General features: G+C 34.6%; 2 protein-coding genes across 2 annotated transcripts; one reads left to right on the top strand and one right to left on the bottom strand.

Moving 5' to 3' along the window:
• The first annotated feature begins 3,768 nt into the window (after window positions 1-3,768).
• LOC127117656 (calcium-dependent protein kinase 2) lies at window positions 3,769-7,822 on the top strand. Its single transcript, XM_051047743.1, has 8 exons — window positions 3,769-5,314; window positions 5,635-5,778; window positions 5,880-6,032; window positions 6,159-6,274; window positions 6,362-6,529; window positions 6,621-6,748; window positions 6,969-7,068; window positions 7,313-7,822. The coding sequence occupies exons 1-8, from the start codon at window positions 4,573-4,575 to the stop codon at window positions 7,385-7,387; spliced, it is 1,626 nt and encodes a 541-aa protein (XP_050903700.1). The 5' UTR covers window positions 3,769-4,572; the 3' UTR covers window positions 7,388-7,822.
• On the bottom strand, window positions 7,787-8,266 carry LOC127117657 (protein translation factor SUI1 homolog). The gene has a single exon (XM_051047744.1). It carries the CDS (start codon window positions 8,241-8,243, stop codon window positions 7,911-7,913), a length of 333 nt encoding a protein of 110 aa, XP_050903701.1. The 5' UTR covers window positions 8,244-8,266; the 3' UTR covers window positions 7,787-7,910.
• Between the last annotated feature and the right edge of the window lie 6,780 nt (window positions 8,267-15,046).

Genomic DNA, 15,046 nt, shown 5'->3' on the forward strand with positions numbered 1-15,046 from the left:
ATCAGAGGTTGAGCTTTCTGACTTCTGACCACCATCAGATCTTCTCCTGGCTTCTGACTGCTTCTGATACCTCCTATCAGAAGTTGCTTTCAGAGTCTGCTGCTCTACTTCCCTTTCAGAAGTTCTTTCAGTCAAACGCAACTCTTGCGCTTCTAGACTGCTCTGCAGCTCTTCAATTCTCATGGTGCTCAGATCTTTGGAATGTTCTATTGCTACCACAATGTAATCAAATTGAGAGGTAAGCGATCTCAATACCTTCTCCATGATTGTTTCTTCAGAAAGAGTTTCTCCACACGCTTTCATCTCATAGTGATCAGAATCACTCTGGAGATGTATTCAGAAACTTTCTCATTATTCTTCATGTTGAGATTCTCATATTGCTTTCTCAAGGACTGAAGCTTCACCTTCTTCACTGATGCGTCACCACCATAACATCTAACCAGTGTGTCCCACGCAGCCTTTGCTGTCGTTGAATCTGCAATCTTCTCAAACACATTTACATCAACACATTGATGAATGAAGAACAATGCTTTCTGATCCTTCTTCCTTACTTCCTTCTGTGCGTTTTTCTGTTCATCCGTCGCATCTGCTGCTACCGGAACATAACCATCAGTGACAAGATCTAGAACATCTTGAGCACCGAACAGTACACGCATTTGGATCATCCAACGATTCCAGTTTTTACCGTCAAATACTGGAAGTTTGGTGTTCATGTTGCCGTTTCCGTTCATCTTTCTACCTTGCACAATACACTCAGATTTCTCACACAGTGTTTCCCAACCCACAGAATTAAAATTCTGATCAGATTTTGTTCAAGATTCAACACGAATCTAAGAATCAAAATCAAACACACAAGACCTCACGTTCACTCGTGTTTCCCGTGTTTCCCAATGAATCCGAACCGGAGCTCTAGATACCAATTGTTGGTGCAAAGGTAGAATGAAAGATGAATATTCTATTCAGAGAATGACGGCTACAAACATGATAAAAGTTACAATGATTGTCACCCTATTTATAAGCTAAAACTAGGGTTACTAGAATAGGATAAAATACTAAAATACCCTCTAACAAACTTAGGGGCTAAGAAAACTAAATATGAATTACTTCTAATAAGTTTTAGGGCTTGGAAGACGAGTATTCATGACTTACGAGCGATTACCACTTGAGCCTAATACTCGGGACTATGACTAAACCTTTCACCCAGATAGTCTTTTTCTTTTCGATTTTTTTGTAAAAGGTTCGAATATTTTACAAATGTTTTAAGGCGAAATACAAACACTTGAGCATGCAAGTTATTACATCTTGAGCTTAATGTTCAGGACTATGACTGGACCTTTCACCCATGTAGTCTTTTTCTTTCAATTTATTGCAAAAAAGATACGTGTTTGTATTTTATCGAAAGACGAGTATTTATGACTTACAAGCGATTACAACTTGGGCCTAATAGTTGAGGCTATGACTAGACATTTCATCCATTTAGCCTTTTTCTTTCATTATTGTTTGAAATGGTCAAAGTATAAATTAGTCATTTTGAATTTGATTATGAAAAGAGTTAGATATTGGGTCAAGCGTTTAATTTGCTTTTGTGGAAAGAATTGGGAAAATGGTTTAAGGTGTAAAAATTGTTCGACGTTGGATCAAGCACTATTTTTGTTCTTTTTGAACGTGGTTGATTTTATATAATAAGAACAAAATAAAGGGAATCAGTAGAATTATTACAGGTCACGGGAATGAAGGTACATTTTATCGAATGTGGATAAAATAAAGCGATTAAAATACAAGCTCATTGAACAAGTAAACAAGTGAATTATCATTTAATCAATTAATCAAGTTAATAAAAATTAATTAACAAAGCTAATAAATCTTAATTAACATAATTAACTAACTAAAACAAGATTTACTTAATTGATTAAGCAACAAGGAGCTCATTGTAAGAAAGCCCAAGAGAAAGTCAAGTGACCAAAAATAAACCAAAATCTAGAGTACTAAATTTAGTTTTAAGCTAACTTAAAGTGGATTCATGTAGGTATCACTCTATAAGAAGTCGAGCAAAAATGATATTACAAAGTCGAATTTGAAACGCAGTGAGAAATCCAGCAACTCGATAAACTATATATAATATTTACAACAGAAAATAAACTGAAACTTAAAGTATTAAATTTAGCTCTAAGCTAACTTAAAGTGGATTCATGTTTGAATTACTCTATAAGAAGCCGGGCAACCGAATCTATGCGTCTAAACAATTTTCGAAAGCTAAATTGGATTTAAACTCCGAAATCGCAACACAGTGGAAAGAAAAGCAAAATGCAACAACACTACACGCATATAATCGATATTATCAACAATAACCCAACAAAGTCCAATAAAAAACAATATAACAACAACATAAGCTAAAAAATATGTAACGATGCGAAATATAATCTGAATCATTACCATAGTATGAAAATAAAGTGTTGCTTCCCAGATCTGAAGATGCTTATAACATTAGAATTAAAGAAAAAATGGGTACATTTGTTGTTCAAGAAAGATGGTGGTCGAAAGAAAGATGGGTACATTAGAATCAATGATAAATGTAGATAGCTTAGACACAATGAATTAGGTGGTGTGTTAAATATGTAATTCTTTGTGTCGAAGTCAAAATAGTGTTTATATTCGACGGGTGTTAAAAGGTGTTTTAGTGTGTATCGAAATAGCATGCGTCGAACATAATTAGTATTTATTGTATTTGACAGAAAGTTAAATACAGCTTGTCAAAGCATGCAGTCGAAGCATGTAGCTACCGAAGGAGTTGACAGAGTCGAAGAAGATTGACTTAGCCTAGTTACTTTGTGATTACTTGGAGTGCAAGTAATCTCGTATATAAATATAGATGACCTCTTTTTCATTTGTATTGAGTGAGAATATCAAGTTGTTTGTACTAGCATTATGTAGCTTTTAGAAATCACAGTTGTGATTAATGCACATTGTAACAAACACATTGAGTGTAGTTTGCACAATAATACATTCATCTTCTTCATCCATAATTTATCTTTTCTCTCATTTCAAATTATATTATTTTCTTCTTTCAATTCTCTGCGTAGTATATAACCATCTTGCAACCAATGAATGATTGTTTCACCTGAGTAAAGGGTGAAAAACAAGAGGCGTGATCAATCATAAAGATTGATTCGATTAACTTCAAGATTTGAGTTTTTCCAACAAAAGTGACACTTTCAATATAATATTGACATGATTGAAATACGACGAAAGAATTGAAAATTTTCAAAACAGAGTGATCAAGCAATATGAGTGTAATTAGTTTCAAGCGTGACGTGATATGTTGTTTTTAGATTCTTTTTCTATAAATTATAAAGCAAGTTTAGTCATTAGTGTTTCAAATTTTTAAGAGGCATATGCATATTTTGATACCATAAAGAGGATAACACGAAGACTATAATTAGGGAGTCATCCCCTAATCAATGTCCTTGCTTTTCAATTATAATAGTCATAAATCTCTTAAGGATGAATGATTAGTTCTCTTAAATAAGGTTTCTTTTTTACCACTTCAAACGTCTTTGCCACCAACATTGTCCAAAAGTGGCACACTAAAGAGAGAATGGTGCAATGCGCTAAGTTATGAGGAATAGTGCATTTCAAACATTAATATTGTGCCAAAAAGAGAAGAAGAAAAACCAATGCTCCAACTTTTGGCGCAATGTGTCTAGAAATTAGAGCAATGTGCTAGTAATCACATTAATGAGCTAGCACATATCCCAAGTTTAAAACCCCCAAAATAATCAAATTGAGAGAGAGAGAGATTACTTTCTAAATCATTTAAGGAAGAAATAGAACCTCAATTTCCAACTTCTTCTTTGAGAATTGCTAGTATGAAGCCTTCTTCTCAACATGAGTTTATCATCTTTCAAGCTTGACAAACTTTTTTCAAACATAGCAAACTAATTATTTTAAGTCTATTTAGGTAAAATGCAAGGTCAAGCCTTTTAGGTCTATCAAGTCAAAATAATTTTGATGTTATAAATTCTCTAAAAGTATATTGATAATGTATTTCCTTATATAGTAAACATGAATTGAGTTAATATTAACATAATATATAGAATAAACAATTTAAAGCTAAAACATTCCACAAACTTTTGTTGATTTTCTTGTAAAGGAGACAATGTCCTTCCTCAACAACATTGTTCTTGTAATGAATAACCTCAAACATTTCAAATACATATTCTGCACATGAATTCAAATCTCAACATTTGACTTTGTTTCATGTTGCTTGTTCCTTCCTTCCATTTTTGTTTATTTCATACTTCAGACATTTTCCCTTCGCCACCTTTAATTAATCCCAAAATTTGATCTTTTCTCTACAAACCCTTCTATGTCATGTTTCAAATTTTGATCCAAAAGCAACCTTATTTACACTTTTTGTCCTAAAGCATTGATTTTTAGCTATAAATCTTCATAATTTTGTTGAATTCTAATCTGGGTTTTTTCCATTTTCATACCTTCACTTAATCACTTTGAAGCTTTGATCTTGTATCTGATAAAAATCTCATCTTTTGATTTTGATTTTGTGTTATAATCATGGGTATTTGTTTGAGTAAAAAAGAATCAGACCCAGATCAAAGACAGGTTGATTCTAGTCATCGCAATCCCAATCCTAATTCCAATCACAATCACAATCACAATTCCAATCACAATCATAATTCCAATCATAATCATAATCACAAGAATAATGAACCCCATGTGAATCAATCAAAACCAAAAGCCCCTTCTCAACATGCCTCAAGTACAAAACATGCTCATAGATCAGACACAAACACAATTCTAGGTAAACAATTTGAAGATGTGAAACAAGTTTACACAATTGGGAAAGAATTGGGGAGAGGACAATTTGGTGTGACTTATAGATGCACTCAGAATTCAACTGGTTTGAAATATGCTTGCAAATCGATTTCGAAGAGGAAACTTGTTAGTACAGCTGATAAGGAAGATATAAAGAGAGAGGTACAACTCATGCAACATATGAGTGGACAACCAAATATTGTTGAGTTTAAAGGTGCTTATGAGGATAGAAATTCAGTTCATGTTGTTATGGAACTCTGTGCTGGGGGCGAACTTTTCGATAGGATTATTGCGAAAGGACATTATAGCGAACGAGCCGCGTCTTCGATTTGTAGACAGATTGTTAATGTTGTTCAGATTTGTCATTTCATGGGTGTGATGCATAGAGATTTGAAGCCAGAGAATTTCTTGCTGTCTAGTAAGGATGATAAGGCAATTATCAAGGTTACTGATTTTGGCTTGTCGATTTTCATCGAAGAAGGTAAACATTTGATTCATTCATTGGTTTTTCTTTCTTGTATCTTTTAGTAATGTTTATGAATTATATAGAATGTGAAGCATGTGAACTGTAGCATAATCTTGAAATTTTATTTTAGCTGCAATGCACAAACCTGATTTTATCGTCGAGATTGTAATGTGCTATAGTTTATCGCTCGCTGCAACCAATGCGTTATAGTGTTGCGATGCAGATTCTCTGGTGGGCATAGAAACACTGCAATTGCAGGGCTGCGATTGTGAATCATGATGTTGCAGCTGCATCGCGTGATGTATAGTTAAACTTTTTTTATAATTTATTCACAGGAAAGGTATATCGAGATATAGTCGGTAGTGCATATTATGTTGCGCCAGAAGTTCTACGTCGTAGATATGGGAAGGAAGTAGATATATGGAGTGCAGGAGTTATATTGTATATCTTACTTTGTGGCGTGCCGCCGTTTTGGGCAGGTAAAATCAACTGGTTCATTTGTATTTTTTCATTCTGGAATAATCACCTTGTACTATACCTGAACTTGTCTATTTTTTTCCCGATAAATTACGCTTTTTAGAGACGGAAAAGGGAATATTTGAGGCCATATTGCAAGGTCATATTGACTTTGAAAATCGTCCATGGCCAAGCATAACAAACAGTGCTAAGGACCTTGTTCGTAGGATGCTTATACAAGACCCGAAGAAACGCATCACTGCTACTCAGGTTCTAGGTAAGTCACTTCACTTCTATTTTGTTTTTGCTTTTGTTGACGTATTTTTTCGAATGAAGAATTTTCTTCGGTACGGTTTTATAATTTCTCTAGTAACTGTTTTCTATGTATTGTATGGATTATCAGAGCATCCATGGCTTAAAGAAGGTGGAAGTGCTTCTGATAAGCCTATAGACAGTGCAGTACTTTCTAGAATGAAGCAATTCAGAGCGATGAATAAACTAAAAAAACTCGCCCTCAAGGTTAGTCCGGTTGCAATCTTCACGAACAGACATGTCGATAATTACGCACTGAGAGAAGAACTTAATGGATTTTGAAAACTCACTCAGGTAATTGCTGAAAATCTTTCTTCGGAAGAGATTCAAGGTTTGAAGGCAATGTTTACTAACATGGACACCGACAAAAGTGGTACGATCACATACGAGGAATTGAGAACAGGATTGCACAGACTCGGCTCAAAGCTTACCGAAGCTGAAGTTCGGCAGCTTATGGAAGCTGTAAGCCATTGCTGATTTACAACATTTGTTTTCTTCTCTATTTTTCGTATAATTAATTCTTCTAAAACTATATTCCTTCGCTTAAATTTAGGCTGATGTAGACGGAAATGGCACAATCGATTACATAGAATTCATCACTGCTACTATGCATCGACACAGGTTAGAAAGAGACGAACATCTTTACAAGGCCTTCAAGCATTTCGATAAAGACAATAGCGGGTAAGTACTTTCAACGGAATTTGAACAAATCTATTGTTATGTGATACAATATTTAGTACTAAATAATGTTGAATAGCTGCAATATAACACTATTGCGTAGCAGAATTTGAATGAACTGCTATTTTTCACGATCTAGGCTCGATAACACTTATGCTTTCCATGCGAATCTTTTGGTTATTTGGATTGTGTGTCGATATATTTTTGTTTGAATTCATCGCAGTTTTATTACAAGAGATGAACTGGAAACAGCCATGAAGGAATACGGTATGGGCGACGCAGACACAATCAAGGAAATTATATCCGAAGTTGATACCGATAATGTAAGGCTATTTGTTTCCTTACCTGGATTTGCTTTATTACGCAATTAGTACGGTGAACTAATCAGAGCCATCAGACGAAAATTGAACGACTCGCATACTTACCTCAAATGAAATACGAGTTGTCTAATGTTTCATCCGCCGGCTCTGATTGTTAGCTACACCATTTTTTAGCTATATCAAATCTAAGATTAAATTTTATCGGCACATTGCGGCTTTTAAAACTCGATGATATGATATATCTCAGGATGGTAGAATCAACTATGAAGAATTTTGTACAATGATGAGAAGTGGAGTTCATCAACAAGGCAAACTATTCTAAATCACACAATTATATCACTAGTTTGAATCTTCTGCGTCCAAGATCAGCTAATGAAAAAAGCTTAAACTTCTTTAGATGTGAAAAGTGCTTTCAAAAGTTTCATACATCATATCATAGGCATGTAAAGCATCTAATATAGATTTGTTTTCTATTCTTCTCTCATATTTCCCCTTTTTTGTTTCTTTTTAGTCTAGTTTTGAGCTCAGTAGCACCAACACCTCTGTAAAAAGGTCTCTCTATGTCCTAAACAGATACCGACACTTGTGATTACGTTTAATTTATACATTTTTGTAATTATTACCAGTGTTGATGTGTCAGTGTCGGTATCGTGTTTCTGATGTCTGTGCTTTATAGATTTTGCGTCATTTTGTAATTTGTTTTGGACAAACACTCATAAAGTATGAACTCACCTAGGAAAGGTGATTTTCTCATTAAGATTATATCAATTATACAAGATTTTTTATGCTTAATTATTTAATACAAGCATGCATGTAGAAAACACAAACATGAACTATAACCTTGATCAAAAACCATGAATCTTGATGTTATCCTTTCGGACGAGACCAGCATGAACAAGAAAGTGCGAAACATTCTTGCGCTGATCGCCTTGGAGTTGGATAATCTTGCCGAGATCCTTACAGTTGACGACGTTTCCGTTGCAACAAAACTCTTTCTTGAGATCCTTTAAGATCTTCTCATAGCTGAACTCCTTCTTCAGCCCTTGAACTGTGGTTAGGCTCTTCTTTCCATTCCGCTGCTGTATGCGAATATGCACATACTCTTTTGTACCCGGTGCATCTGATTCTTTGGCCTCCGCGAACGGGTCGAATGTGCTTGGGATTTGAATATCAACCATGTAAACTTTCTTTGTGGTTAACTCTTATGTAGCTGCAAAAGAAAAAACAAGAGTTATATTTCAATACGAGACGTTCGATCTTCATCTAACGAATGCGACTTCTTAAGAATGAACTTTATAGAGAAAGTTGGAAATGAAAGAGAGAGACAAACCTGAAGTATGCAGAGAGATAGGAAGGGTAGGAAAGAAAGAGAAGAGAGTTGGGGAGAATGAGAATGTGGAGATAGGTATATATATAGCAAGTGATGAAGGGTGTGTTAGATTTTGTGTATTATGTATGTGGAGATAGGTGAATGATGGTTGATAAACACTTAATTTAGGTGTTGGCGTGAAGAATATGAGATGCTTTTGGATGAATGGAGTATCATATTCTTGATGGGAATGACATGTGGTGCACAAGATAATTTTTGAGGTGGTAGTGGTAGAGAATGAGGGCAAAGAGAATCTAGACTCAATATTCATTTGGAGATTATGTTCCATCTTTTGGGTCTTGGTCATTGCAAGAATTCTCTCTTTTCAAAGTACTATTATATTGCATGTGCATATTATTTAAGGGTCATAATAAATTGTGCTCTAAGACCATAAGGGTACATATTAAAAAATTCATAAATAAATTTTTTGTGTTAGTTTCTGTCACAAAATTGCATGCAACATTGTGACCAGAAAAAACTTAAAACTAATTTTTTTTATCGGTTTAGTTAGTTTCTGTCATAAACGCGAGTTGTTTCAAGGAGTAATCTTGATGGTTTTTGTTTCAGCATCAAACACAAGGCGTGTGAGAAAAACGCCTTTTAGATACTTGCAAAGATCTTCCAACTCATAGAACAATAAATTATAAGAATCTATCTCTTTGTCTCTTTAAGTTTATGTCTCTAAAAATTACTTCTTAAAAAAATCCTTAAAAATCTTAAATACATCATAGCTTCCGAGACTAAACAACTAGCATTTTTCCAAAACGCCTAACTTCATGTTCAAACGCCTTGCAAACTTGGCTTAAGTAGAGAAAACTAGGACGGTGGATAAGGTTAAAAGTGTCTTTATCTTGTGCCTCAGAGATAAAATTTTACATGAACTCGCAAGGGAGAAGATCGCGTCAAAGATGTGGTTCAAATTTGAATCGTTTTATATGACCAATTTCTTTGATCTTAGATTATGTTTGAAACAACAAATCCACTCATTTTGGATTTTGGAGAACAAATATATTATGGAGTAATTTACGGAATTTCACAAAATTGTTGAAGACTTGCAAAATATTAAGGTAAATCCTGATGGTGAGGACAAGTGTATACTTTTATTGAGCAATTTATCTATATCTCTTAGCATTTCTGGGATATTTTTGTTTATGGTAAGAAAGACAATATCACCTTGAAAGAGGTCTCTCCAAACGAATATAATAATCAAGGAATTAACCAAGATGAAAGAGTTGAAAGTTGACGATAATGGATAAGATTTCACTATTTCAAGAGGGATGAATGAGAGAGCAAGGTAACCCAAACAAGAAAGAAATCTAGGTTCAAGTCCAAGTCTAAAGGGTTTTAAAGTCGAAGTACACAATCTTCCTTTTTCATAAAACAGATCACTTAAAGAAAGATTGTCCTGAGAAGGAGAGAAAATATGGTTCTGTATAGAATGAGATTTTCTTGGATGAGGTCGATCATGAGAGTATGGTTGCACTAGTGTAACGAATTTGAAAATGCAAAAGAGTTTAGTCATGGATTTTAAATGCTCTTATCATATGTTTATAAGGAAGCAATATTTTGATACTTATGAGTTAAAAGAAGTGAAAAAAAATTTGACTCGATAATTAAGGGTGGCAAACGAGCATGTCCACCCTATTTAGGTCCGCCCCGCAAAAGCTCACAAAAAACGGAGGGAACATAGTTGAGGGTGCGAACCTAAAATTTTGACTCGCACCACGCTAAAAGTGAGGACAGGGCGAGGCGGGCCCAATGGGCACCGTACATTTTAAATCTAAAAATACAAAATTTATGATACTGTTCGTGCCCGCAAAAATCCACAAAAAACGATCCAGACACATTAGAGGATGCGAGCCTAAACCTTTGGCCTCTCCCGTACTAAAGTGCGGACAAAATGGGCATGTCCAACAAGTCAGACTCATTTTGTCACCCTTATCGATAACAATAAGACTTGCAAGTTTCATTATATGAGTAAATTTTAGCACAAGATGTTTTAGAACCACGAGTTCCTTTTATGAAATGTGAGGTATGTTCCTATTACACTAGAATTGAACATGGCAGGTTGCAAATTTTGTGAGGTGCGTCAATAATTTCTAAAAGATCTAAAATGTGTGATTTGTACATTTTAGATGGTTCTAGTGGACTTTTGAGATTAAGACATGTTAGTAAGGTTTGGTTGAGCTAGCTAAACAAGGTTTTCTAGGTCACGAGAATTTGAACAAACTAAAGTTTTGTAGTCATTGCATATTAGAAAAACAACATAGGATAAAATTTAGGAGTGATATATATATATATATATATATATATATATATATATATATATATATATATATATATATATATATATATATATATATATATATATATATATATATATATATATATATATATATATATATTATATATATATATATATATATATATATATATATATATATATATATATATTGGTTACATTCACTCATGAGATACAAAAGGGTGGTTAGGTGCAAGTGAGTCTTCAAGAAGAAGAAATATGTTATCGGATTGAAGAACCAAGGTTTAAGGAAAAACTTGTAACAAAGTGTTTTACTCAGGTGGAGGAAATTAATTATAATGAAATTTTGTTCACTTATGAAAAACATTATTCTACAAGGATACTTATGGAAATTTGAAATCAATATGATATTGAGTTGAAACAAATATATGTCAAAACATCTTTATTACTTTGATACTGAAGAGATAATTTACATGGAGCAACTTGAAGATTTCGTAGAACACAAGTCTTAGGTGTGTTTATTGAAGAAATCTATGTATGAATTTAAACAAATTGCAAGGCAATGGTATATTCGATTTAATGAGTTTCTTCTTGAACATAGTTTTGTAAGAAGTGATTATGAATATGTGTTTAGATATTAAAGATGAATGATGAAGTCACTCTCTACCTTCTTATATATGTTGATGATATTCTGATGACAAAACTCTAGCACAAAAGAGACCAGTAGGCTCAAGGAGACTCTGAATGGAGAATTCAAGATGAAAGATATTGGTGAAGAGAATATGATCCTTAGGATAAATATCATGAGAAATCAGAAAAGAAGTTAATTATTTTTGTCTCCATTTAGTTCCTCAAATAAAGTGGTGGAGCGGTTTAAAACGAAATATGCTAAAATCTTTGTAACACCTCAAATTTGCACCTATCATTGTACATACATTCTCATATTAGGTCATAGCATAACATGGTCCACTGCATAGCATTGCATTGTCCCATTTGCCTCAAGTGCAAGCCAATCAAGAAATTAGGTCAAACTGGTCAGGAGATCAGTCAGTCAAGCAAGCAAGTACAAATTCCATTGAGCCAAGGCCCTAGGGTTGGTCCAACATGTTCACATGACTTGGAGGTCCATTTGAAGAGTTTAGGTCAAGGATTGGATGTTCAGAAGTCATCAGTCAATGCACAGTCAGTCAGAAACCCTAAAAAGTCAACTGTTGGTCAACTGTCCATTTAATCAGTGATTTGATGGTGGAAATTGGTTTGAGAGGTCTCATTCATGTCCATATAGTCTTCATATATCATGTCAAACACCATCATGGAAGAATTTGAAGCCAGATCAGAAATTTCCAAAAATGGAAACTGGACCTGTAACTGAAACTTACCAAAAATGGAAAGTCTTGATCCTCAAACTTACATCATGATACAAGCTTCAAATGAATTTTTTCCCAACATGAAAGTTGAAGATCTTGTTCTCCCATTTCCAAAAAGTCCAAGAACACTCAATTCCCATGTATGGTTGGCAAGATATGATCAAATCATTTTCAGAAATTCTTGAACTTCAAAAGGCCATATCTCTCAAACCATTTGGCCAATTTGGGTGGGGTTTTTTCCTACAAGTCACATTTGATCCCCTCTTTCCAAAAATGTAATTTTCATGTACCAAAACCTTATGGATCAAAATGGCATTTTTTGACTTACTTGAATTAATTTCAAGTGAAGTGAAATTTTGACTTTTTAAAATAAACCTTTTCCATCATTTTGGCCATTGGGAATTGATCTGAAATTGTATTTTGGACATGTTCAAAGTCAAATTCGTGCAAGTACATACACCCATGCCAACTTGCTTGAAACTTGGAAAAAAGTACATTTCTCAACAAATCTATCCCACCATTTCATGGACCATGCTTGGTACTATCAAACAGAGTATTTAGAGATCATTTTCTGCAAGAAGCAACCCTAGAAGCAGCCACAAGATATCACAGAAAAAAAACCTTTGTTCTCTCATTTTCTCAAAAACTTCATTTTTTGCATTTTTCAAAATCTGTCAAAAACTCCAAATAACCCGACCTTGCCTTTGTTGATTCATCATCCAAACAACATCTTGAGCTCATTCCAACATTGTTTCTCCACCTGTAGAAGCCTCTTGCCCGACTGTTTTTCCAAGGTGTCATCAATGGCAAAGTGTGGTTGAAGTCTTTTCAAGCTGTTGCAAGCCAAAGTCTCTCCACCATTCACCTCCTGGACACTTGTTGAGCAGCTGTTTTGGCCATTTGTAACAAAACAACAGCTACATCACTACTGTTCTACAAATTAGGTGAGTTTTCGACCTCAACCTTTTCCAAAACCATGATATGCATCTTGTAGATATTCTTACCATGAACACATTGGGCTTTGAATCGAAGAAAATGGCTAGGTATTGAGAGAGAAATATGAAATTCAAGTTTGATAATCAAAAATGTTTTTGTATGTTTTGTTTTGCTTAGTTCGATTCAGTCAAAAGTGAGGTTAGATTTGTGTTAGGCATGATTAGGCGAGTGGATTGTTGTGTTTAATTCCCATTTCTGGGATTTTTGTTCATCCTTGATGATGAACATCACTGTAGCACGCGAAACCCTAAAGGCCAGAACCCAGGAAACGCGTTTGGACGTTGAAGCCTTGTGCTTGCATGAATGTAGCACTGTTGCATGGCCAACAACCAATCAGGACATTTCATTTCCGTCCCCTATGCGCTGCGTTTTGATAAGTGGCATGGCTATTTACAAGTTTGCCACTGTCGTGGCACATGACCCATTAATCAATGTTGTTTTGCAATTTTTATTTCATTTGATCACCAACTTATAAAATCCATGGCTCATCCATTTTTAATCCAATTTTCATGGGGTTTTTTGCATCATGTTCATCACAATCTCTAGTTTTTTATCACATTTTTTCCAGATTTTTTTGATGAGTGGATTTTAATTGGTATTAGGGTTTGTGACATGTATGCATATTTTGTACACTTTGCCAAAACATTTGTGAAATGGTGATACTTTATCCAATGGCTCCCAAACTTTTTGTGCTTAAACTAGACACACACATGGTGATTTTGGTGTAGAGTTTGTGAATTTATCATTGCTGGTTTGTGAGATATGATTTTTTGAATTAGGGTGTGACAATTTGTGTCACACCATTGATGTCCAACTTCATGATTTTTGATACCATGCCTCCTGACCTCCAATTAATCTGATTTTTTGCATGAACCTACTCTTGTATGTCTAGTTTACATGTGAATTTTCTTGGAATTATTTGAGGCATTTCCTAATTGTTTGAGATTTTCCTCCCCTGTTTGGTCTTATGTTGACTTTTGGTGACACATGTTCCCATTTCATTTGTGAAATGCCCATACTTTATTAGATGGACATGAAATTTTACATGAAATAACTAGACATCCTCATCTTTGCCATGGTTTTAGTCCCATTCATTTATCATACACCATTTCTGATTTATGGTTTTTCTAAGTTGATGCATGTTTGGTTGACTTCTTTGAGCATGTTCAAAATTGCTTTGACTTTCTGATTTTTATTGACTGCCTTCCTCTTGTCCAAATGAGATGAAATTTGACATGCTTACCATGCTATGTGTTAGGATTGATCATGATTTATTTGGTAATTTTTGGAAATGTTTGAATTGACTTTTGATGCAAGTCTTTCTGTTGACTTCTTTGAGCTTCTAAATGCCATGTTTTGACCTAAATTGTTCATGAAATGATGATGATGATTGATATGAATGTGAACCCAATTGGTTGTGTTTCTTAATTGTTTGAACATGATTTTGGATACTTGCCCTTTGCTGTTTTGACTTTTTCATTCCTTTTTGACCCTAGGCTTGCCCTAGTGGTCCTGTTACTCACCTTTGAGCTCATGTTTTCAGGTTGACCAACAAATGACCAATGAGACCAATTCTTTTTTATTGAGCTTGCTTAAATATCATTGACTAACTTGTTTGTTTTGTAGGTGGCTTGGCTCACATGCCTTAAGCCTTGTGCCTTGCACATTCATTTGCTTCTGACTGACTGTTGACTTCTGTTTCCTTTTGCTTTGTTTGAGGTTGTATACTAATGTCTGCTTGACTATTTCAGGTGCTTTTAGTTGCTCAGTTCCTTGTGAACTTTTTGCTTTGCTTTGCTTATATAAGCAATTTTCATTGAGGTATATTTCTAATCTTCATGTAGTCTGGAAGACCTGGCCTGTTACTTGGCCAGGCAACTGTCTGAAGTCCTCCTTAAGAGGCAATGTTTGTGACTGTTTACTTTTGTCCTTGCATAGAGTCAAAGACCTCCTAAGTGAAGAGGCAACTGGCAGAACCCAAGGGAT

Source organism: Lathyrus oleraceus, chromosome 2, assembly GCF_024323335.1.
Source record: "Lathyrus oleraceus cultivar Zhongwan6 chromosome 2, CAAS_Psat_ZW6_1.0, whole genome shotgun sequence".
In the NCBI taxonomy this organism is placed as follows: domain Eukaryota; kingdom Viridiplantae; phylum Streptophyta; class Magnoliopsida; order Fabales; family Fabaceae; genus Lathyrus; species Lathyrus oleraceus.

Coding starts and splice junctions, on each gene's coding strand:
- LOC127117656 (XM_051047743.1), top strand. CDS start 4,573: ATGGGTATTTGTTTGAGTAAAAAAGAATCAGACCCAGATCAAAGACAG. Junction 5,315..5,634: donor GTCGATTTTCATCGAAGAAG/GTAAACATTTGA, acceptor ATTTATTCACAG/GAAAGGTATATCGAGATATA. Junction 6,749..6,968: donor TTCGATAAAGACAATAGCGG/GTAAGTACTTTC, acceptor AATTCATCGCAG/TTTTATTACAAGAGATGAAC.
- LOC127117657 (XM_051047744.1), bottom strand. CDS start 8,243: ATGGTTGATATTCAAATCCCAAGCACATTCGACCCGTTCGCGGAGGCC.